This window comes from Gracilinanus agilis, chromosome 2, assembly GCF_016433145.1.
Source record: "Gracilinanus agilis isolate LMUSP501 chromosome 2, AgileGrace, whole genome shotgun sequence".
Classification (NCBI taxonomy): Eukaryota; Metazoa; Chordata; class Mammalia; order Didelphimorphia; family Didelphidae; genus Gracilinanus; species Gracilinanus agilis.
Genome location: NC_058131.1, coordinates 383,616,946 through 383,642,024, shown reverse-complemented (window position 1 = coordinate 383,642,024; position 25,079 = coordinate 383,616,946). Strand labels below are relative to the sequence as shown.

At 39.7% G+C, this 25,079-nt stretch overlaps 1 protein-coding gene across 6 annotated transcripts in view; it reads left to right on the top strand.

Annotated features, from left to right (window-relative positions):
* CYFIP2 (cytoplasmic FMR1 interacting protein 2) overlaps positions 1-25,079 on the top strand; it is a 109,816-nt gene that overhangs the window by 58,109 nt on the left and 26,628 nt on the right. For all 6 annotated transcript variants that reach the window (XM_044664471.1, XM_044664469.1, XM_044664470.1 and 3 more), the window contains 3 exons: positions 13,797-13,940; positions 16,450-16,540; positions 18,880-19,010. In XM_044664471.1, coding sequence (XP_044520406.1) covers positions 13,797-13,940; positions 16,450-16,540; positions 18,880-19,010 — 366 coding nt within the window. The remainder of the gene's footprint in view (positions 1-13,796; positions 13,941-16,449; positions 16,541-18,879; positions 19,011-25,079) is intronic.

The window sequence follows — 25,079 nt, the reverse complement described above, 5'->3', positions numbered from 1 at the left end:
CCCACGGTCATACAACTAGGAAGTAGATGAGGCCAGATTTCAACTCAGGTCCTCTCAACTCTAGGCCTGGTTCTTTATTCACTGAGTCACCTAGCTGCCCCTGGGGGAACACTATCTTAAAAGATAAATTTAGGAATAGGAATTATACTGATATTTCATTGGTATGGAGAATGAAGCAATGTCCTCTATCAGTGCAGGTCAATTCCTCTGTAATTTATAGTTCAAGAAAGTTGTCTAGAGTGTTAAAAAGTTAAATGACTTCTCCTAAATTACATTACCAGGATGTGTTAGAAGTGAAACCTAAACTCAGATTTTTCTGACTTCAAGGCCATCTCTTTAGCCATTATTCTATGCTGCCTCTCTTTCTTATAGATCAGTGTATACATGATAATTTACCCACTAAATTAAAGAAAGGGAGACAGCACTAACAACTGTAGATTTTAAAATTAATATTCAATATCTCCAAAGTATAATATTTATAAAGATTTATTAATATTTAACTAGATATCTAGAGAACACAGGGAGTGCTCACCACTCACATGAAAGAGAGCAAGAGGGCATTACCCAAAACTTATATACAATCACATAAAAGATGCACATAAACAGAAAGGAAAAGGGAAGTTTGGGGCGAGGTAAGAATTCTGGGAGATGAAGTCTAAAGGATATAAAATTTCCACCTACACACAACAAGGGGATGAGAAAAGGCTTTTCAAGTAAGATATGAAACATGGCCTGAACCTGGAAAGAAGCAAGAGATTCCAAGAGTGTGTATGAAGAGGGCATGCCTTCCAAGGCCTAGGGGACAGCCCAGGCAAACAATGCCAGGCAAGTGGAGGCACCTCTGGGAAGATTCCCCCACTAGTGCCTCATCTCATTCCATCATAAGGATGAACCTGGGTTCTTGAAAGCTATGCCATTGGGACACAGTCTCTGGCAAGCCCTATCAAGCAGCCAAGGATTTGAATATGTGCCCAGAGATGGACTACATGCCTATCCTTTCAAGATGGGCTTTGCTAAATCAATCAATCAATCAATCAATCAGTCAACATTTATTAAGTCCCAGCCATTAAGTGCTAGAGTTTGGAAAGATCCGTCTGGTTGACCACCAGATGATGAATTTCTTTTTGGCCACAGTTAAGTCTCTGCTAAGTTGAGGAATGTCTACTGAATCATGGAGCAGCTGTAATCAACATAGTTTTAGGGAATACTCTCTCTTTACTCCCATGAAAGAACAGCTGTTTTGAATTTTTGAAGTAAACATAAGCTAACTTCTGTGGACAGCTAGGTGATACAGTGTATAGGGTGTTAGGCTGGGAGTAGGGAAGACTTATCTTCCTGAGTTCAAATCTGGCCTCCAACACTTACTAGCTGTGTGATCCTGGACAAGCCACTGAACCCTATTTGCCTCAGTTCCTCATCTATAAAATGAGATGGAGAAGGAAATGGCAAAGCCTTCCAGTATCTTTGCCAAGAAAATGGAGTCAGAAAAAGTAGGACATGACCAAAAAAGACCAAAAAATGACTGAAAAATGACAAGTTCTTTGTGAGATTGGGTGATTTGTAAAATGAGGTGGAGATGGAAATGGCAATCCCTTCCAGTATCTTTGCCTAGAAAATAGGTCATGAAGAGTCAGACATGACCAAAATACCAAATTCTTTGTGAAATTGGGTGATGGAGGGAAGCCATTACCCCCTTCCAGGATTTGTAGTAGAAGTCAAGGAATCTCGATTTAATGTGGAGGTATTATTTAAAGTTGGGTTTTAAAGGATGGCTAAGAATTTAACAACCAAGATAAATAGAGAAGTAGAGGGGAGTGGTAGGGCAGAGTATGAGCAAAGGCATGAAGGCAGGTAAATTCAAGGCATATAGAAGAGAAAGTAAGTAGTCCAGTCTGGCTGAAGCACACATTATTTGGAAGAGATATCATGTGAGATAAGGTTGGAAATATAATATGGAGCCAGGTTAGGAAAGGCCTAAAAAGCCAGAATCAAGGGGATGAGCTTTACTTAGTATGTGAAAGAATTTTGAACAAGGAAATGAAATAATCAGCTCTATGTCAAAAGAAAGATTAGCCTGGCAAGTTCCCCAGCTGTCTTTGGGGAGTAAGAAAAAGAAAAGTGGCAATATTGGTTAGGAAGCTATGTAATAGGAAAGGAGAGTGGAAATGAGAGTCTGTGCTTATATAGTATCTGTGGGAACAAGAGAAGGAGCTAGGATGTGAGATGCTGCAGAGGTGGCATTGATGAAACTTTAGCAACTAATTAATTATGAGAGCTGGCAGAGGAGAAAGAGAAGAGTGAAAAGAGAAATGTACAGATGTAGAGATGGAAAGACTAAAAGCAGCCTCAGCTAGCTTAGCTTAGAATGATATTCTGGTCCAAACCCTAGGAGCAGAGCAGCCCAGGGCTCTGGTAATCTGGGAGGCCCTGCCTAAGGGAGATGTAGTCAGTATTTACATGGAAGAAGTTTAGGGTCTTTGGCTCAAATGAGGGATGGGCAACTCTGGATATTGATACCCCTTAAGCGGCACCTGATTCAACAGTGAGTAGACCCAAACCCTGATTCACTATATGTGCCTTTTGTTTTCCTCCATCTCTCCCTCTTCCATTTCATATCTTTCTGTCTCTTCCCTTGTTCTTCTCCTCCTTTTCCTTCCTTCTCCCTCTCTGCACTTCTTTTCAGCACCTCTTTTGCCTGTGTTATGAGATCTGCTGAGATCTGGTGGTCCCCATGAGCATTGGGTAACGTCATTTAGCTCTTCAGGCTAAACAAGAAGTTGCTTCCCCCTAGCCTAGAGCAATGACGGTTCTCCCCAATTTCCTTCTCACAAACATCTTGTAGAATGGTCTTAAAAAGGAACATTTTTATAAAGGATGAAGATGGAGAGATAGGCAGAGATATAGGAAGCTTCAGGCTTAGTCCCTGGAGCTCCCAGATTACTATTCAAATTCAATTTATGCAGCTTCTTTCCTATGTGATAGCTCCCCTTTGCCTAGTCATTAAGCTTTAAAATGCGTCATGCCTGATAGCATGGGAGACTGCTTTGTGCCATCCAGCTCCTGTCTCACAACATGGTGCACCCAGCAAAAGCCAGCCCTTCACAGTGGGGTATATCTACAGCCAGAACTGCTGCATTGTGCTGTCCCTGAATACCCTGGCAAAACTCAGGCCTGGGGATGGAGAGAGGTGCAGTGCTTTTATCACCTGGCTCCTATGGAAGTTCTATCAAGTCAAGTAAAACCCCAAAGAGGCTTCCATCCTCTAAGGGGAAAAGATGTTGAAGGCAATTAGCCCTGCCGCATCTGGAGGGAAGCAATGCTTGCTTCTCCTCTGCTGATTTGTAGACTTAAATCTGGAAGGACTTGGGAGCCTTTTACTACAACCCCTTAATTTTACAGATGAGGAAACTGAGGCCTAAAGAGTGTACCTTTTGTACCAGGGCACCCTCTGTAAATTCTTACTCTAACCATAAGAAACAGCTGATCTCAGTGTATGCAGATTTTCCTGCAGATCTCAAGTCTTTTTCCTCTCTCTTCAGCCCACATACAGGCACTGTTTCTTAACACTATAAGGTAGTAAAAATGAGACAACCCAGTGTGATTGAGTTCATCAAGGGGCTGTTATTTTGCTGTTTTCCCATCACCAGCTCCTCATTACCTTGCCTATATCTCTAAGGGAAATTAACCACAGGAAAATATTCAGCACTGAAAAGATTTTCCAGGTCTGGCTTTTCATCTGAGCTCATAGCTCTCAGGCTTGGAAATATCACTTCCATTTGGCTGAGCATCCCTTCCCTGAATAATGGGTTTTAAAAGGATTCATTAAGTGCTTTCAGAACCTATCTATGAAAGGCTATTACAGGACTGAATGTTGGGAATCTTGTTTCTTCTCTCTCTTCTTTTATCTCTTCCCACACATCCATATATTCTCTCTATTCCATTTTGGCTAGGGGTGGAGGACCCAATTCATTTACATAGAATATCCTGTGGAAGGGATTTTAGAGATGATTTAGTCATTCCCTGTCATTTTATAAATTGAGAAAGCTGAAACCCAGAGAATAAGTGATTTGAAATGGATATATAGATCTATAGTAGAACACTTGGGAGGTGAACCCAGGTATCTTGACTGCCAGTCCAGTGATCTTTCCATTACACAGTCCGACTTTAAATCTATGTTGCATTACTTCAGATACACAGGTATATCTCACGGAGGACTGCTGAAGAACATTTTTTATGACAGTTATCCCATCATCTTGAGTGAAAAAACATTCTCTTTTCTCTCCATTCTGACCCAGGGCAATGGTATATTGGCTCACTTGAGAAACTAAGTTTACTAATAAAAACTCTTCCAGTTCCTTAATAAATAAAACATAATTTTTATAAATATATCTTTTCACATAAATATATATTTATTTACTCCCCACCTCTCTGGATAAAAGCCTACTTCCTTTAATTCAGTCTCATTTTCCCATTCTCCCTCACCCTCATTCCATCGCATTTCTGCCTAAGTCCTTTTTTGTCTTCCTCTCTGCTTTGGTCCTTAAAAGCCATGACTTTGTTGATTCACCCCCTTGTTCCCTCCTAGGCTCCTAGTAATGGCTGGGGTTTCTCCAGACAGAGCGTGAGAAAGAAAGGCTGTGTATCTTACCTTACAAGTTCTCTTCCCTGGAGAACTATTCAGCCAGAGCCCAGCCCTCCGTGGTAGAGCAGACAGAAAGCAGAATTAATGATGTTTTTCCTTCTCTTCCCTCACAGTTAGGGTCCTCCCTGATGTCTCTTTTGCTGCTGACTGAGAAAGCCCATTGCTACCCCAACCCCCTCCAAGCTTTGTATTATACATTTCTTCAGAGTCAGCATCCCTCACCATGGCAACCAATGGCAACCTGTATGCACATCATTTTCAGGGAGCCAGTCAGTGGTCTATCTTCTGAAAGCCTGCAGTCCTGGAAGGGGGATACATTTCCTTTTTGTATGGACAGAGAATTTTTTTAAACTTGGGAAGATTCGTATCTCTTCTCTAATGCTCCTATGCGCCATATTTTTCCTTGCCTAACCATGATTGAAAAATTAAGAACTCATTTTATTTTGGTGGGGCAAAAATTACTTTTCCTAATTACCCCTACTCAGCCTAGTTGCGCCTTCCACCTTCTTCCTTCTTGCTCCTAATTATCCATATTGCACCTACTATCTTCTCTCCTCCTCCCCAACTCCTTAACTCACCAATATCTCTTCTATTCCTTACTTTTCACTCTGTCATTATGTAGTAGTTATGCAGTCTCAGACTTGACTTAACCATTTAACCATTCAAACAGGTTGTCAGTTTGTTTCTCATTCATAAAATGAGAGAGCTAGACTAGTTGATCTCCAAAGTCCTTAAACTCAATTGCTTCAGACACTTAATTAGCTGTATGGTCCTGGGAAAATCATTTAACCCTGTTTGACTTAGTTTCCTCATCTGTAAAGTGAACTGGAGAAGGAAATGACAAACACTCCAGTGTCTTTACCATGAAACCCAAAGGGGGTCATGAAGAGTCAGATATAACTGATATTACTGAACTACAAACAACTACTATGATCACAAAAAACAAAATATGATATGGTACTCCACTATAAAGTTATGGACTAGATCGGTGATTTCAGTAGTACAAGGAACTTCTGGGCGATGAAATTCCTTCTTACTGATGCAGGCCAGAACTTTCTCTTTAATCTTTAAGTCTTAGAAAAGTTGGCTCACCCAGGCTCACAAAGTCTGTGTGTCTCATAAGCAGGACTCTCTGTTTTTTCCACACAGTCTCTCAGCCATACCATTCCCAAAATGACAAGTTAGATACTCCATCAACTCATTTCACCTGGACCATCCATTAGTTAGAGAATTGTGTCTTAGATTCAAACTAGTAATAAAAATACAAAAGCGACTTCTCTCTGCCTCGATTTTGTCAGGGTGATGGGGCAGCTAGATGGCTCAGTGGATAGGACTCTGGATCTAGAATCAGGAAGACCTGGGTTGAAATCCATCCTTGGACACTTCCTAAGTTTGTGACCTGGGGCAAGACACAGTTTGCATTAATCCACTGGAGAAGAAAATTGCAAACCACTCCAGTATCCTTTGCCAAAAAAACCCCATGGACATTATGATCCATAGGGTTACAAAGAGATATACACAACTGAATGGTTGAACAACACACACACACACACACACACACACACACACATACACACACATATACACACATACACACACACGTGCACCTGCAAATGTAAACAATCTTTAGGATTCCTTCCTCATCTGACATTCTGAAGTTCCTTCCGATTTTGACATTATAGGGTTCTTTACTTAACCAATCCCCCCAATTCTCTCTTCCACCCCAAACATTGCTACTGCTAATTTAGTCATTCATTTTCAAAGACTTTGGCTTTTAAAATGCTTTAGCATGAAAAGTTTCATATACTCAAACCTGAATAGAAGAGCTAGTTCATTTGTCTAAGTGTGGCCAACTGATTATACACAAAAACCTATAAGGAGAAATAGGGAAATTCTAAGACTTGCCAAAAAAATGGAGAGGAAATCAAACTATCTTGAAGGATGTACTCAATGGTCAGAAGTTTTGAGAGAGCCAGCAACTATGATTCCAGAATTCAGGGATGCAAAGTGCTTGCAAAGTGATTTGAGTTCCTCCTTCTCTTATCCCCCCCCCACACACTGGAAAGAATCTTAAATGAAATATTAAAGCTAGAAGGGACCTTAGAACACAGATTGTTAGAGCTAGAAGGAAGTTGAGATCATAGTATTTCAGAACTAGAAAGGACCTTAGAATCTAAACTGTTAAAGTCAGGAAAGGATTTAGAAATTAGAATGTTAGGACCCTAGAATGTGGAATGTCAGCTCTGAAAGGAACTTGCAAAATAGACCCTATTATCTGGTTTCCATAAAAGTCAAGGGGAAATATATGAAATTCCCTAGTACTATCCACCATGATCTATAAGAATATTGTTGTTCCATCGTTTCAGCCACATCCCATTCTTTGTGATTCCATTTGAGGTTTTCTTGGCAAAAATACTAGAATGGTTTGCAACATTTCCTTCTCCAGCTCATTTGATAGATGAGGAAACTGAGGCAAACAGGGTTAAGCTTCTGTCCAGGGTCACACAGCTAGTAAGTATATGAAATTAGATTTGAACTCAGCTCTTCCTGGCTCTGGCCACTTAGCTGCCCTAATATAAGAATATTAATTCACTGTCAAAGTGAAAATCTGGATTATTCATTATATAAAACCTATCTATAGTGCCACTTGGCAAATGACGATCTCCACTGAAGGTAAGCAGTGTCAGATATCCTGGGGATAACCTATTGTGTGATGAAATACTGAGCACGTCAAACTGATAACAGATAGATTGTTCAACTAACAGACTGGATTGTATCACATGACAGACAACTGAAACTCAATGGGACCAAACAATGATCTGGAATCAGTGGGTGCAGGATTAGTGAACTGAGCATTCATTAACTTCGTGCTTGCTTTAAAATGAGCATATGAATTATCTTATGCTCAATGGACAGTCCCAAGAAATGTAGACAGCTTAACTCACAATATTAAATTTCAGATACTAATTGAGTTTCATTTTGTGCCACTTTGAATATTCTTTTTTCCTCCATTCTTTTATTTTTTTAAACCTTTACTTTCTGTCTTAAAAGCCTCTCTTAAGACAGAAAGACAAGGGCTAGTCAAATAGGAATAAGTGATTTGCCCAGTTCCCGCCATCCTTAAGATACTTCTTTACCTTAAGAAAATGCACTTGGCATCAAACCTATTTAATATGTGGCTTAAATTAAGTCTGCTTGTTATTTTAGACATGAAGAATCGTATAATTTTAGTGCTGGAAGACACCCAGGGGCTCATCTAGTCTAACAGATGGGGGAAATGAAATCCAAAGAGGGAAGTGGCTTTTATTTCATACATTTTGATTTTAAATGAGGCCTGTTTTAAGTGAGCTTTCCTTAAAAGTCTAGGTACACATTGAGTTCAAGAGACAGGATTATTCAGTCCTGTTAATTGAGTCAGCTCAGAAAGGATATTCAAGCCTGTTAATGAGACAATCCCGCTAATTGACTTTACTTTTTTTAGTGAAATCAATTAGCAGGATCAATTTAGATTTAGTCAATTGGTATATGCCAACTAGGAACATTTGTGGTAGGTTTCAAATATCTAGAATCACCATTGCATCCCTGTTTTTCTTCACATCGTCAGAACATGGCCAGCCTTCTGCCTCTCCACCCATTCCCCTATGAGGCAGTAGGGTCCAGCCTTCTATTGAGTCAGCAGGTTAGACTGGGTGCCCTTAGGGGTTGTATATGCATGTCTCTATTGGCGTGTGTGTGTGTGTGTTTCTATACCTGCATGTGTTCTGTGTCTTGGGGAATGATGGAGGGTGATGGCTCAATGTTGGTGATTCTTCAGAAAGGATTTGGTTTGCCTAATGCTGACTTTCGTCTTTCTCTGAAGCTTGGGGCATACATTGAAACGTAGGTTTCTGAAGGATAGGAAGATAATTTAATTCCATTCAATCTTACAAGAATTTCTTGAGTGTTTGCTATATATGAAGATCCCTGAAAGATACAAAGAAGACAAAATATGGTCCCTGCTCTCGAGTTACTTACTTAATACTATGAAAATATTCAAAAGAAGGATTCCAATTGCATGGTGTGTGCCTGGTTTTTTCTAGTGGTTTTTGTCCTGTGGCAGTGAAGCAACTCTCCAGTGGATTCATTCCTCACTCTTGCCTAGGAGAAGAAAAAAGATTTCTCAAAGTCCCTTCTTATTCTAAATCTATGATCTATCAAACTTGTCAGGTAGCTGATGAATTGTTAGCCATCTTTGTTTGATTTAGTCAAATTTTCTAAAAAAAAAAGCTGCCACCAGCAATAGGGGACCTTAGAAAACAAACATCTTGGAAACAAGACTTTTGGGGGACACAGCAGTGTCCTTACTAAGGCAATGTCCTTACTTATAGGACTGTACTAGGTTTTTGTTCATTCTAAAGTAGCTCCCCAAATGGATTCTGGAGATAATCTACCTGCTCATTTCCCAGGGAACTGGTGAAATGGAGGGAATGTGCCAGAAGCCATAAGGCAACTGCAGAAGAGTAGTGTAGAAGGTTGGACACCCTTTCATTCAGTAAGCATTTATTATGTGTAGTAGGTGCCAGGTGCTGCTGTGCCAGGCATTGGGAGTACAAGGATGAGTCCCCATGTTCAAGAAGCTTGCATTCTTTTGTAGACTTTATGAACCTTAAAGTGCTATATAAATATATGAATTGAGTTGTTAGGCATTACATTTGCCTCTGTCCTGAAACATGTATAAAATAATCAAATTAGACTAAATGACCCTAAAAGGTCACTTTTACACTGGTAGTCTCTGAGTCTAGTGTAGGCTGCAGATTCATATGATGAGAAAAAAGCCAAAAGATAACGAAAGAGATGACTAATTGCTAATTTTCCAGTGGTAGTCACAGTTCAGAAAAAGTGATCATTGTCCCAAATCTTCTCTCAAAGACATGTCCTAAAATAGAAACTGTGGAAAGAGAATCCCTGAAGATGGGAGGCCTTGAGTTCAAATATGGCCTCAGACACTTCCTGGGCAAGTTATTTAAACCTCACTGCCTAGCCCTTGACACTCTTCTGCCTTGGAACCAATACACAATTCTAAGACAGTGGGTAAGGATTTAAAAAAAAAAAAAAAAGGAACTGTACAGGAAGACCAGAGTGAGTCTTGCTTCTCTACAGGTTAAGAGAACCACAGCTAACTGGCACTGAGAAAAGAACCAAATGGGTCATAAACAAGCTTCTATCAAAGGCAGTATTCTCAAGTGCTCACCATAACCAAAGCAGCATCTCAACATGCTCCCATGGACATAAGCGACAAAGCTAAAATATTAGAGGCTCTTGTCAAAGACCATTAGCTGAAGGGGCACTCGAAAAAACATGCCTTTTCTTAAAAGAAAATGGAAAAGTAAAGAACTCAAATCTTTGTGACTGCCTTTTTTCAGGCGCATTGGGTTTCTGACCATGAGGTAGCATGACATAACATTTAGAGGCATAGTCTCAGAATCAGAAATAGTTGGGTTCCAGGCCACCTTTAACATTACTAGCTCTATGATCTTTAGCAAATTGCTTAATTTCTCAGACACCACCACAGTTCTAAGTGCAAGTACTGAGCTTGCCTTAGGGGGAGTTTCCTCACCAATTTTCCCTATAGTGTCAGTTCTCGGATTTTTTGGTCTCAAGATCCCTTTGCCCTCATAAAAATTATTGAAGAGGGGGCAGCTGGGTAGCTCAGTGGATGGAGAGCCAGGCCTGGAGACAGGAAGTCCTAGGTTCAAATCCGGCCTCAGACACTTCCCAGCTGGGTGACCCTGGGCAAGTCACTTGACCCCCATTGCCTACCCTTACCACTCTTCCACCTATAAGTCAATACACAGAAGTTAAGGGTTTAAAATAAAAAAAAAAATTAAAAAAAAATTATTGAAGACCCCACCAAAGAGCTTTTGTTTACGTGGATCATATCTATCAGTATTTACCATATTTGAAATTACAATCTTTTCATATTATTATGAAAATAGTTTTGACTTCATGGGCTCCCTGTTGAAAGTGTCCCAGGGATCTCCAGGAGTCCCCAGATCATACTTTGAGAACCACTGTCTGTACCAATGAAATAAAAGATCTGGCACCAAAAATAAAAACATCAGGCTATCCATGTAATGCATACCTACACCAGTATTAACATGAACATTTGCTTTGTACATGAAAACTTAATTATGGTATGAGCTCAGCTACATAAAACACTGAGTTGAAGCAAATGTTTTCATAAAAATGCCTGGTACTAACTTAAGCAATTATCATATTTTTGAGTCTATAATGGTTACGTGGCTATAAACACCACTCCTATCCCCCACCAAAGAGACCTTTAGAACAATTTCATTACATGTGATGTCTCCATTCACCCTCTCTTTAGTTGAGAATTCTATCACACTTGAGCAATAAGAATTCATCTACAAAGCCCTGAAATGTTGCCTAAATTGCATAAAACACACCTTTAGGACCTACAAGTAGGTGAAGTTTTCATATAATGAAGTATTCAATTACCCAGAAGGTTAAGGGTTAGGAAATTGCAGTTGATCAAATAACCTGATTTTTAGGCAGTTCCCAACCCTACCATTCAGGAATGTTGAGTTTGAAGATAATTAGAATGCAGTGAGATCCCTGTAGCTGTCAAACTAGACTGACTAGAACAGAATCTTTCTTTGAGAATCCATAAGGAGGACTCTGAAGCATAGAGATAAATGGCATTAATTATTGTATGGTGGAAGTGTTGGGTAGCAGAGATAATAGTTTATGTTGATTAAATTTAAGTGTATTCATTCTTTTCCTTTTTTTTTAAAGCCCTTACCTTCTATCTTGCTATCAATTCTTAGGCAGAAAAGCAGTAAGGGCTAGGCAGTTGGGGTTAAGAGATTTTCCCTATCTGAGGTAAGGTGGAGGGGCTCACATGCAGTATGAGGGTTGCAGTTTGGGCACTTGATCTCTAAAAGGTTCACCATCACTGGTCTATGCCATTCCAAAATTAGTTCTTTTACTCATTTCTCTTCCACCAAATTGATTGTTTTGGAGATTGAATAAAATCACTTGACCAGGTGTTTTGGTATTGGTAGACATCACCTAAAACAGAAGACTGGTCAAGGTAGTTTTACAACTTAGACTCATAGCTATACTTATTCTGTGATGATTTCTTTGAGTGAATCTTGCCAAAATTCTTTCTTACAAAGGAAAGGAAAGAAAAGGTAGGAGAAGAAAAAAGGCATTTACATGTATATTTCAGGAAATATGGGATATTATGTCTGACATTTTGCCTCACAATTTTAGTACAGTCATTTAGAGCATGGAACATCAATATTTTGACAGAAACCAAGAGTTTTCAGATGCATAGGGAATTTCTTTTATGGTGCTATCATGCAGAACTCTTTTTTGTAACAAAATGAAATTTTATTTAAAAAAAGAAACTCAATATCATCTTAAAAAGAAAAGAAAACTTAAATAATCAATCAACCAGTTTTTGCTTGATGTTACTCACTGAGCACTGCTAAATGCTAAGGATACAAAGAGAAAGTAGAAACAAAGTTTACATTATGATGGGGGAGATAACATGCACTTAATTAAGTACATACAAGATAGACAGAGTACATTGAAGAAACCCTTTAAAGGATAAGGCACCAGGGGTTAGAGGGACCAGCAAGAATCCAGACTTTGAAGTGGTTTTTTCCTTAGTTAGCCATCTATTTATTTATTGTTTATTTATTTGTCTTGGGGTTTTCTAACATAATGTGAAATCAATAGCAAAGGAAATTGCATTTATGACTACAAGTTTTACTCAATCAGAATCTTAGAGCTAAAAGAACCTTAGGACATAGAATATTTAGAACTAGGATAGGCTTTGGAATAGGGCAGTTGGGTGATAGAGTGCCAGGTCTGATGTCAGAAAGACTTGTCTTCCTGCATTCAAATCTGGTCTCAGACACTTAAAAGTTTGGCATGTCACTTAGCCCTGTTTGCCTCAGTTTCTTCATCTTTAAAATGAGCTGGAGAAGGAAATGGAAACCCACTCCAAAATCTTTGCCAAGAAAACCCCACATGGGGTCATGAAGAGTCAAATACAACAGAAACAACTGAGCTTGTTCTGATTCCACTTCAGAGATGCATGGCTTTCCTTTCTTTAATCCAATCCAGCTGTTACAGCTTTAGAATCTACAATGCTAGAACTAGACGTGACTTTTCAGATAATTTAACCCCATACCTGAGAGGTCAGGGTTACATAGCTAATAAATGGCAGGGCCAGGTTGAGAACCCACATCTTCCAATTCCTATTACATCATGCTTCCTTAAGTATAATAGTAACAAAAAATAGGGATAATAAAATATGGTTGCTGATTAGTTGTTGAAGTATCCAAGTATTCACAGCTAATTTCTAATAACAGAAATACTTGTAATGAGAGAGTGATTTCTACCCCACAGCCCAGCTCACAATTGGTCTTAAATTATCTTCAGTGGTAACTCCACTGATTATGGATCCCAAAGACTTTCCCTTATTCTATAGGAAAACAACTAGCCCCAAAAATCTAGGTGTGAACAGGCCATTCTTATATCCCAGATTTGAGAGGCCAAGGAACAGAAATAGACTCCTCATGATACCAGCAAGCTGTTGAATAAACATAAAATATCTGTGCTACTATCTTTTGAGGGGTCAGGTTGTGTTGCTGAAAATGTTTTATTTAACGTTACTATTAAGCATAAGTACATTTTCTAAGTATCCTAGTTCTCCAAATTATACAAACCTGGGAAGTACCATGTTTAACTATCTTTCTTATAAATCTGTCTAGAAAATGTTTATATAGCTTTGAAATAAAGATATATTTATTTTAAAAATATACTCTATTGATGCTCTTTTCTTTTTTAAAATTAATCCTTTCTCATTGAATACCCATTCCCACTCCCAGAATCCTTTCTTGTACCAAGTAAGTTTAATCAAGTAAGACATACCAACACTTGGGCCATGAGAGCCCATCCTTCACCTCTGGTCCAGCCCTGCTTTCCTAATAGGCAGGAGACATATTTCATTATCAGTCTTTTAAAAATAAAGATTGGTCACTGAAGCAAATGAATTTTAAAACATGATTCATCAGAGAAAGAAAAAATTCCTCCCTCATTAAATGCTCCTTTCATATTATGACTGTTTCTGTTTTCCCAGCCCCTCAACATTGCCTACAGCCACATCTACAGCTCCTATAGGAATTTTGTGGGGCCACCTCATTTCAAGACAATCTGCAGGCTCCTAGGTTATCAGGGCATTGCTGTGGTAATGGAAGAGCTACTGAAGATTGTCAAGAGCTTGGTAAGTTGAAGCCTGAGCAAACTCTAGTTTTGCCCTTAGAAAGCTTGAACCATATCCGCTTTTAGTAAAGTTTTACTAATAATAAGGGTCTTTTTGAATGAATGAATTTTTTAAAAGCACATACAGAGCTTTCACTTTGTGCAATGTGGGGATATAAATATAATAGTGGAATAGACCTTAAAAGCTTATCTAATAGGATGAGGCAACACATATAAGGGAATGGTGGCCAAGGAAGATTGTTTAGGTCTCAACATTTTCAGGTAAAGGCTGTTGGGTATGTTGGCAAACCTATGGCATGGGTGTCAAAGATGGCACACAGAGCACTCTCTTTGGGCATGTGGCTGCCCTCCCAGGAGTTGGTTAGTAGAAAGGCAGAGGGACTCAGGCAGAGCTTCTCCCTTCCCCTTCTCCACTGTGCCTGATGACATTTTTTCATATTCCCCACCCCTCTGCCCAGCAGCCCAATGGGAACACATAGGAGTAAGATGGGTAGAGCTAGAGGGGAGTGGAGTGCTCAAACCACTCCCCTCTCCCTCTTTACACTTGCTGAGGATATTCCTCACTTCACCCGCCCCTCTGTTAAGCACCCCAATGGGAGCACTTTCTCCCTCCCTTGTAAGGAGTAAGGTGGGGCAGGTAAACCCAGCACTCAGTGGGGAGGAAGGGCATGACACAGTCTCTGGGGGAGGCAGGCAAAGCACTCAGTCTGAGGGGTGGGGTTGGGGAGGCAGGGCCCAGCACTCCATCTCTAAAAGGTTCACCATCACTGGTCCAGGATGTCACAAGGATTGTGAAAGCAATAGTAGCACAGTTCACTGACACATCCTTTCCAGAAGCAATGGTACTATAAATTTGACTGCAAGTGGTAGAAAGTGGAGAGTTTGACTATTGGGTTTAAAGCTGGCTAGATTTTGTAGGCTCCTCTCAAATCAGACAGTTCAACCCAAGAGTGTGTTGGTAAATATTTAACAACCACCTTTCAGGGGAAAAAAGCATGACAACCACACACTTATCAGTTTAATATGTATTATTTAACATTGTCTCAAGTCTAGACAATTAACAAAATAGTAAATCAAAGCTCTGCTTTATAGCCTTTATCCATTTCAGTGTAATGAAGATTTAACAATCACCTTTAACCAAGCTGGCTCCAGCACATCTCTGGCTTTTCTCTAGGATCAGATTCTGGTTTAGAGATTGTACCAATCGCCACCAGCATTAGGGCATGGTCACAGAGTATTTTTTAAAAAGTGGCCAAGGTAAAGAAACATCGACTCAGCTTTCTCTTTGAAGAGAGAGTGAAACCCCCATATTCTTGGCTTTAAAATCCTGGGAGCGGTAAATGGTCTTCAGCATCTGTACACTGTACACACATCTATGTAATGATTAGGGAATATACCATCAAAATGCATTCTGGATGAGAAAATAGAAATAGTTTCAGAAAACATCTAGATAAATTAATTCATGGATTGTGGTTGTTATTGTTGGACTGCATATGTTACATTGTATGCTATATAATGTACCATGTACAATATAATAAAAATACAACATTTATTTAATGTATATTATGTAACAGAGAATTGTGCTAGTTTCCAATAGATATTCCAAGCTTAGATCAGTCATATATTTCTTACTTTTAAGTAACAGAGTATAGTACAAGATATCAACAATGATAATAATAGTAGCCAATAAATGCATCAAAGAGTTACAAAACAGTGCTATGCAGAGTATAAGGGGGAAGGTCATTGCCAACAAGATAAAGAGTAAAGGATAAAGAGAGTCGAGGAAGGCTTCATGGACCAAGTGGCATTTTAGTTGGTAGAAATTCAACAAGCTGAGTGGTAGGGAGACCACTGCAGGCAGAGGGAACAACACAAGTAAAGGCATGGAGTCACAGAATGACCTCAAAGATCATTTAGACCAACCCAAATCTGAGCAATTTTACAACATACCCAATAGCCTTTACCTGAAAATGCTGAGTGTGGACAACCCGCTATCTCCCAAAGAAGTATCCCTTTGCACTTCTAGGTGGCTGTAATAGTTAGGAAGCCTTTCCGAGTATGTAGCCTTAGATCTGCCTCCTTGATTTCCACCCATTGCTTCTAATTCCACCCTTAAAGGTCCAAGGAGAACATAACTAATGTCTCTTCCATATGAGTCTGGAAGTAGGAGAATGCAGTGCAATTTGGAGGGGTGAGAGGTGAGAAGAGCAGTTTAACTGGAATATAAAGTAGGAAAGGGGATTAAAGATGAGGTTGCAAAGCTAGGGTAACACAACATTGTGGAAAGCCTTAAGTATCAGGCAAAGTACCCTGTCTGTAGTTTCATGTCCTGATATTCAGGGAAACAAGATATTTAGAGCTGACTCAAATCTTTGAGGGTAACATTGAACTGCACAACTCTCACCTCCTTGAGAACTAATGTCAGAGAAAGAACCTTGACATGAATGGGTCATGAGCCTGAAACTTTCTTGTCTTCCCATATTTTCTCTTTTTTCCTTTCCTTTTGCCAGCTACAAGGAACCATTCTCCAGTACGTGAAGACACTGATAGAGGTGATGCCCAAGATATGCAGGTTGCCAAGACATGAATATGGCTCCCCAGGTTAGTGTCGGGGTAGGCGTTGAATTTGATAGGCATTTGCTATCATGTCTTCTACAAAGAAGTAATACAAAGACAACAACAAAATATAAGGATCCCTTCCACATCGCAGCGGGGCTAGGGGTGTGGAGCCCCTGTGATCTGGAAAATCCATGTAAAATTTTTGGCCCTCCCTTCCAGAGAAAAATCTGAATTATTTCTTTTTCTTTTATGGGTTGCTTACAGCAAGAGAAATTGCATATATTTGTGGCATTTAAAGCTAAAAAATGTTAACATTATACACTACTATACATATATTTAATGCATCTCTGAGTTTCTGAACTTTTCCTGTGTCATCTGCTGGCCTTCATATATTGGCTGCAGCTTCCACAAAACTCCCAAAACTTCCCATTTAATTTCTTATGCTGACTCGAGATACATTGAAACTGGGATGGGGAAAGTCGAGATGTGGAAGGATGCCTATTGTACAATAGTACTTACTTTCAAGGAGCTGACATTCTCCTGGAAGAAGTTCCACTACTGCACAAGCAGAAGCCTTTGGCTAGCTTTCCTTTCGCATGGTCTGGCATCAGCATCATGGTGAACATTGGACTAGGATTCAGGAGACTGGGGATCAAGTCCAGTTTGTAATTCCTATCTATTCTATATATGCCTTGTATAGACCTAGTTATTTACATGTTGCCTCCCCAATTAGAATATGGACTTCTTGTGGGGCAGCTGGATGGCTCAGTGGATTGAGAGCCAGGCCTAGAGACAGGAGGTCCTATGTTCAAGTCTGGCCTCAGACTCTTCCCAGCTTTGTGACCCTGGGCAAGTCACTTAACCCCCATTGCCTAGCCCTGTAACAAATAAAAAATTAATATAGAAAGATATATATATAAAAAGATATTAGGGTTTAAAAAAAAAGAATACTTATTTTAAAAAAAGAATATGGACTTCTTGAAGCCAGACACTTTTTTTGCCTTTCTTATCCCCAGCCTTTAGCAGAGTGATTAGTATACTATATGTTCTGATTGAGTAACCAGCTAGAAGGGGCTGAGTAAGTCATTTACCTCTCTGAACCTCAGTTTCTTCTTCTGTCATTGCAGGTGTGGGTGGAGATTTTAAGTGCCCTGATTTATCCCAGGGGTAGCTAGAAGGATTATGATAAGATGGGAACTGGACTTGTGATTTTATTGGTAAAGGACCCCCAGATGAAGAAACTCCTACCAATTCAGATTGACACATTCTCTGCCACTTACAGTCTCAAAGCAATGCTTAGAACACGCAGATAGATTTGCCCAGAGACACAGAAGCCTATATATATCAGGAACAAATGTTGAACCTGGGTTTTCCTGACTTGGACTGGCTTTTCATCCACTGTAAAAATCCACCTCTCTTGAAGAAGATAAAACAGAATAATGAATAGATAAGTGTTTTGAGAAATTCAAAGGACTGTACAACAACAACAACAATAATAAAGGGTAGCTAAGTAGCTCAGTTGATTTAACACTGGATCTGAAATCAGAAAGACCTGAGTTCAAATTTTAGCTCAGTATTTACTAGCTGTGTAGCCCTAGACAAGTCACTTACCCATCTATATGCCTCAGTTTCCTCATCTGGAATGGAGATAATAATAGGATTCTAGAATTGTTCTGAAAATCAAATGAGAGAATAATTGGGAATGTTAGCGTATTATTATTACTGCTCACTAATCCATTTGACCTTTTGCTCCAAACTCTTGAAATGATCTGTCCCTAACAAAAAAGGTAGCTAAATAGCACAATAGATAGAGTACCAGGCCTGGAGTTTGGAGGACCTGAATTCAGATCTGGCCTCAAATACTCTCTAACAGTGAGACCCTGGGCAAATCACTTAACCTCAATTGCCCTCGCCACTCTTTTTTCCTAGAATTGCTACTAAGATGGAAGGTAAGGATCGAAAAGAAAAGAAAAAGGACTCTGAAGTAATTCATAGCAGCCTAGAAAGCCAACTATGAAACAAGAGACTTCCGCGACTCCATTACCATGCAGGCAAATAACTCCCTCTTCTCTCTCAACGTCTGGTATTTTGGAGGAGTAAGGCAGGGGCCAGGGCTGAGACCAGTGCACATGGGTAGAAGGAGATCATATACAAAGTTAGAATAATATATTTCCCTGCAGTAGGAAACCCAGTTTTCACCTGGCTTTCTTCTTGTGGATTAGAAGTCAGGCAATATTTACCCTGCTCAGTGGAATCTAGAACAGGTTAGCAAGGATGGGCACCCTGATTTCATTTCTTCACATTGCTAAAGTTCACCCAAGGTTCCAGCCAGAGAAGCCAGCTAGGAACTTGCTGATGATCTGTCTCCTCTGTCTCCCTAGGGATCTTGGAGTTTTTCCATCACCAGTTAAAGGACATCATTGAGTATGCAGAGCTCAAGACTGATGTGTTCCAGAGCCTGAGGGAAGTGGGCAATGCCATTCTCTTCTGCCTCCTCATAGAGCAAGCTCTGGTAAGGCCTGACCCTCATTCCTTCATTCAAGTCACACCTTTGCATTTTATCTTAGCCCATATCCCCATGCTTTTTATTAAAAAGGCCAAACCTCCAAAGTTTGAATCTGTTTTGAAATGTTTCCTCTAATTCTCTGTTTGGTCTTAGTTGTTTTGTTGTTAGAAACAAAGCAGGGGAAAGTCTATGGAGACAGTCTGTGGGGTCCTTGAGTTAATTTAGGGTGTGTCAGAGTCTATCCAGACTAGGGAGGTAGGAGAATCTTAACAGAAATCATTAATAAATACAAGTATTTATTAAATACCTACAATGTGCCACATACCATGCTAGGTGCTGAGGATACAAAAACAAAACTGAAAAAGTCTTTACCCTCAAGGAAAACCAAGCTTGGCTTATATTCTCTTATGTGGGGAAAAAAAAGTGCGTTCATGCGCGCACGCGTGCGCACACACACACACACACACACACACACACACACACGATAACAGTTCTGAGAATCAGAGATGAGGAAAGAGTGTCTTCCAGACATGGAGAACTATGTGCAAAATATGGAAGTGGAAGATGAATTGTTGCATGCCAGAAATAACAAAATAAGGTCAGTTTGGCTGTTCCACAGAGTGTGAGAAAATAATGTTTAATAGGTCTGTAAATAGGCAAGAGCCTTGTTGTGAAATGTCTTAGGTGCCAGAGAAGTTTGCATTTAATCCTAGAAGCAATAGCAGGATTGTGATGGAGTCAGATCCATGCTTTAGAAATATCAATTTGGCCTCTTTGTGGAGGATAAATTGAGAAGGGGCAAGAATAGAGGCAGGCAGATTGATCAGAAAGTTATTGTAGAGGCAGCTAGGTTGCTCAGTGGATAGAGAACAAGGCCTGGAGTCAGAAGGACCTGGGGTCATATCTGACCTCAGACACTTCCTAGCTATGTGATCCTGAGCAAGTCACTTAAAACTGTAGTTGCTGAGTTCTTACCACCCTTCTGCCTTGGATCTAATACTTAGTATTGATTCTAAAATGGAAGGTAAAGATAAAGAAAGAGAGGAAAAAGAGAAAGAATAAAAGAAGAGAAGAGAAGAAGGGAGGGAGGAAAAAAGGAAGGAAGAGAGGGGGTAGAGGGAAGAAGAAAGGAAGGAAGGAAGGAAGGAAGGAAGGAAGGAAGGAAGGAAGGAAGTTATTGCAGGTGTCCATTTATTAAAAGGGTAGCCATGTAAGTGCAGTGAAGGGGAAGTTGCAAGAGATGTCAGGGAGAAAGAATCAGTAAAACTTGGGAACTGAATGGATAAAAGAGAGTAAGGAGTTGAGAATGGGTGAGGACACTGGGCTCTAAATCAAGAGAGCTAGGTTCTAGTTCTAACTTAACTACTAATTACCTGTGTGACCATGGAGAAGTCACATGACTTCTCTGGACCTTAGTTTCTTCATCTGTCAAATGAGGGAGTTGAACTAGATGGCCCCAAAGGTCTCTGCCTGTTGTAATTTTTTTGTTTTTAAGTTGTTATGAAAAGAGAATTGCTTTGTTCTTCCACCTACTCTCTACAGGGGATAGTACTGACGTCCTCCTCCTTTAATGGACACTTGAGACAGCTCATTGTTCCTTTTAGTGGTACCAGGTTTTTAGCACCACTGAGTGGCCTTCTGTTGCCATGGTGACCTATTCTCAGAAGCAGCTGGGAAAGATTGGAAAGACAGCCCAAGGCCTTGGAAAGATAAAAGCTCCTGATGGGGAAATGTACCAAAGCTTTTATTCATGTGTCTCATTTTATCCCCTTTTGCTGACCTTTAATTAGGAGTCTTGATTCAGAAATCATCAATCAGGTTTCTGCTTACTGCCCAAAGGGAGGGTCGATTTTCAGCAGAGTGGAAATGAATGACTATTGATCAGGAAGGGAAAGGAAAGTCTTTTTTACTCAGACTGACTCACCTCAATCTGGGTAATCATCATGTGTCTCACAAAGGACACAGACACACATGGAATCAGAAGATGTTAGAGGGTAAGAAATCAGTGATCTCCTAAACCTGACATTTTCATTTTACTGAGGAAAAAAAAAGGGCTAGAGAGAGCTGCTCAAGGTCACTCAGCTAATTACAATGGAACTGGGACAAGAGCCCTCAGCTCATGCTCTCTCTCTCTCCTTGATTTTTTTATGGCTTCTGCAGTTTTAAATCTTAGGGGAAGAGAATTAAAAACAAGGACCAGGATTATCTAGGGCTGTTTACTCCTCTTTCTACTGAGAACACACTCAAAAAATTGTCAGTGCAGAAGCAGCTAAAGAGTGTTATTATTTAGAGTGATGAAGATCCAGATCTTCACTCCACACAAGAGGAGCTTCTTTGAGATAAAAATTGGGCATGGGGGCAGCTAGTTGGCTCAGTGGTTTGAGAGCCAGGCCTGGAGCTAGGTTCAAATCTGGCCTCAGATTCTTCTTATCTGTGCAACCCTGGACAAGTCATTTAAGTCCAACTGTCTAAACCTTATTGCTCTTCTGCCTTGAAACCAATACTTGGGAAGAAAGAGAGAGAAGAGACAGAGAGAGAAAGAAAGAGAGAGAAAGAGAGATTACATATTAAACTGGGAGCCAATGAGATTATTAGAGCATAGTGTTTCAGGAAGACAAAATAACTCATGATCATGATATGATAGCTTTGGAAGGGACTTCAGAGCCTATATAAGGCCACTAATCCACTTTACCTCAGTTTCCTATCTGTAAAATGCTGGGTTGTGCCATCAGATGTGGTCACTAAATCTGTTGGTTTTTCAGTCAGTGGTTTGCTGGCCAGTGTTTACCAGCTCTCTATGGGGAAATGTCTGAATCACACATACTTAAATTGAATCTGCACCATTCACATTTTCTCCATCCCTTTCTTAAGGCTAGACAATTAACAAAACAATAAATCAAGCCCTAATTTAGAGCACTGGGTGATTTCTGAGATATAGGGAAGTCTCAAGGAGAACAGTGAACACCTTTGGAGAAGGCTTTGATGAAAAAAATAAAGACATTCATGAAACATTTTTTAAGAAAAGAAACAGAAAATTTCAAATAAAATATGAGATAGACCAAACAACCTCTGAGGGTCCTAACAGCTTTAATAGTTTTATGTTTCTAATTGCTCCAATAAATAAACAGCATTTATTGATCAATTCTCTATTGATATTTTTAGACTAGGTGCTGGTTAGCACCTTCTACAACGTTTCTTACCCAAAGAGTACCAAAGGGAATAGTCATTAGAAAGCAAATCAATCCAGAGACTCTTGACATTTAAAATTTTTTCAATTCCCTCAGAACCAGGATCAAGGTTTGGAGTCAATGGTCTCCTTGGTTATACCCAGCACCTGCCAGAAGGGGGCAGCTTCCAGCTACCTTTCCAGGATCACACAGTTTGAAGCTGGAAGAGACTATCCAGATGATCTAACTTAATCTAACCCTTTCCTTTTAAGGAAGATAAAACCACAGCCTAGAGAAGGGAAATAACTAGCCTGAAGGTACATAGTAAACAGCAAAACTTGAGCGTTTTTTCTTTATCTTTCTTTTTTCCTTAAATTTTTACCTTCTTAGTATTAATTCTAAGGCAGAAGAGCAGCAAGGGCTAGGTATTTGGGGTTAAGTGACTTGCTCAAGGTCACACAGTAACAAAGTGCCTAAGCTCAGGTTTGAACCCAGGTCCCTGGGACTGGTACTCTATCCACTGAGCCATCTAACTGCCCCAAAACTGGGATTTGGATCTTGATCTTCTGATAATCTGTTCTTTGCTATCTTCATACCCAGTATTCTCTTTTTTTTTAAGTTTATTTAATTATTTTAGAATATTTTTCCATGGTTATATGATTCATCTTCTTTCCCTCCCCACCTCCCTCCCTCCTCCCATAACCAATGCACAATTCCACTGAGTTTTACATGACCTTTATCAAGACCTATCCAGTATTCTTATAGCTAGTTGTTCGGTCATTCAGTCACATCCAACTCTTCTTGACCCCATTTGGGCTTTTCTTAGCAAAGATCCTGGAGCATTTTGCCATTTTCTTTCTCCAGCTTATTTTACAGATGAGGAAACTGAAGCAAGCAGGGTTAAGTGACTTGCCCAGGATCACTCAGCTAGCCTATGTCAGAAGCCAAACTTGAACTCAGGTGGATAAGTCTTCTTGACTTCAGGGTGGGTATTCAATCCACTCTACCACCTAGGTGCCTTCCAGAGAAAGCTTCTGGGTTCCCTCATATGGCTATGTTTTAGGGAATATGAACTCCTAACCCTACCCTCAATATGTGCCTGGTAAGTCAACAGTCACACATACTCAGGCTGATTAACAACCAGCATGATAACAATAGTAACATTATCTGGTCTAATTTAAATGTAAACTTTTTAGTTTAGATGATCCCAGATGTAAAGTAGATGAAAAGACTGGCATTGGAGATAGTTGTTTCTGTTCCTGTAGACTTTCACTTCATAAAGAGACTGGAAAGCCATTTGCTGGGGGTGAGCAAACTCCCTTCCTGCACTCAAATTCGAGGGTTCATTTCTTCTAATCCCACTCTTTGTTCTTGGTTTGTCTTCCTCTCTCTTCACTTATCTCTGGTTCCTCAATCAGGTTCTAGATTTCTTTTTCTTGGTCCAGGATTTCTTGGCTACTTCCAAGAAATCCATTTAGTTCGTAGTTTAAGATTTCTGCAACACAAACTTTTCTTGGTGTTGTAGCAATCTCCCTGATTACTCTTTCTAATTATGTTTCCAGCTCAGATGCCTGTTTCTGCATTCTTTAAAAACAGGAGGAGAACATTGAGATGAAGCAACACCTTGGTTTATCCAAAACCCAAAGACATTAACAGATCAGATATAAGACAGAGATACAAATGTACATGAGAAGTCACACATTCAGACAGATTCAATGCAGGAAAATTCATGATTGTGTCTGATGAAATCAGTTCTTGCAGTCCTTCTGCAAAATTTAGAACTCATTTTATGACTTTTGCAAATATAACTCCAGGGCAGACAAGTGGTGCCAGGGATAAAGTGCTGGGTCTGGAATCAGGAAGATTCATCTTCCCTAGTTCAAATCTGGACTCAGATACTTACTAGTTATGTGACCTTGGGCAAATTGCTTAATCTGTTTGCCTCAGTTTCCTCAACTGCAAAATGAGCTGGAGCACAAAATGGCAAACCACTCTACTATCTTTGCCAAGAAAACTCCAAATGAGATTACAAAGAGTTGGACATAACTGAAAAGATTGAACAACAATAATAGATAGCCACTATGGCTAATTAGGGAAGCCTGACAAGTGGTAAGATTTAAGCGGTAAGATTTCATGTACCTCCCTACCCAAAACCCTTTTAGAGTGAGGCATGATGGTCAAAACATATGGGAATTGTTAACATAATAAAAGATGATGTTAAGGATAATCATATTATGTGGATTGGGGGGGGGGGCGGAGTGGGAGCTGTGGGGTATGGATATAGAGAGCTATCACCCAAGTCAGAAAGATCTGGGTTTAAGACTCATCTCTGACACATACTGGCAACATGTCCCTGGAATATAATTCTCAAAGCACCACACAACTCTCTGAGACTGTAAAATGCAGATGAGGACTGATCTGAATTGGCAGAGTTCCCTCATCCACGTGTTCCCTATACCAATATGGGATTGGTCTATCCCTAGACCAAAGTACTAGGTTGAGAGACTTGGATTCTAGACCCTGCTCTCCCCCTAATTACATCACCTTCCATTTAGGCTTCCATTTAGACTAGAGAATCTCTAAAATCTCTTTTCATTCATCTAACATTTCATTCAAACATTTTTTTTCTGAACATTCATTTATTAAGGAGCCTCAAAGTTATTGGAGAAATGTTTTTCAAGCAGTTTTATTATCCTTAACATTTCCATGTTCTATAAAGGCTAAAATATGGATTTGACAAAAATAAAAGAGCAGCTTTTAATAACTTAAGTTTTAATGAGAATATAGTAGGGTTGTAAATTGTTAAAAGAAAATTAATATTATCCCTTTAAACCAGAGAAAAGAAAACTTCTAGCAGTTTTAACAATTAACAATTTAGTTTTATTAAAATAGAGATAGTAAAAGAATA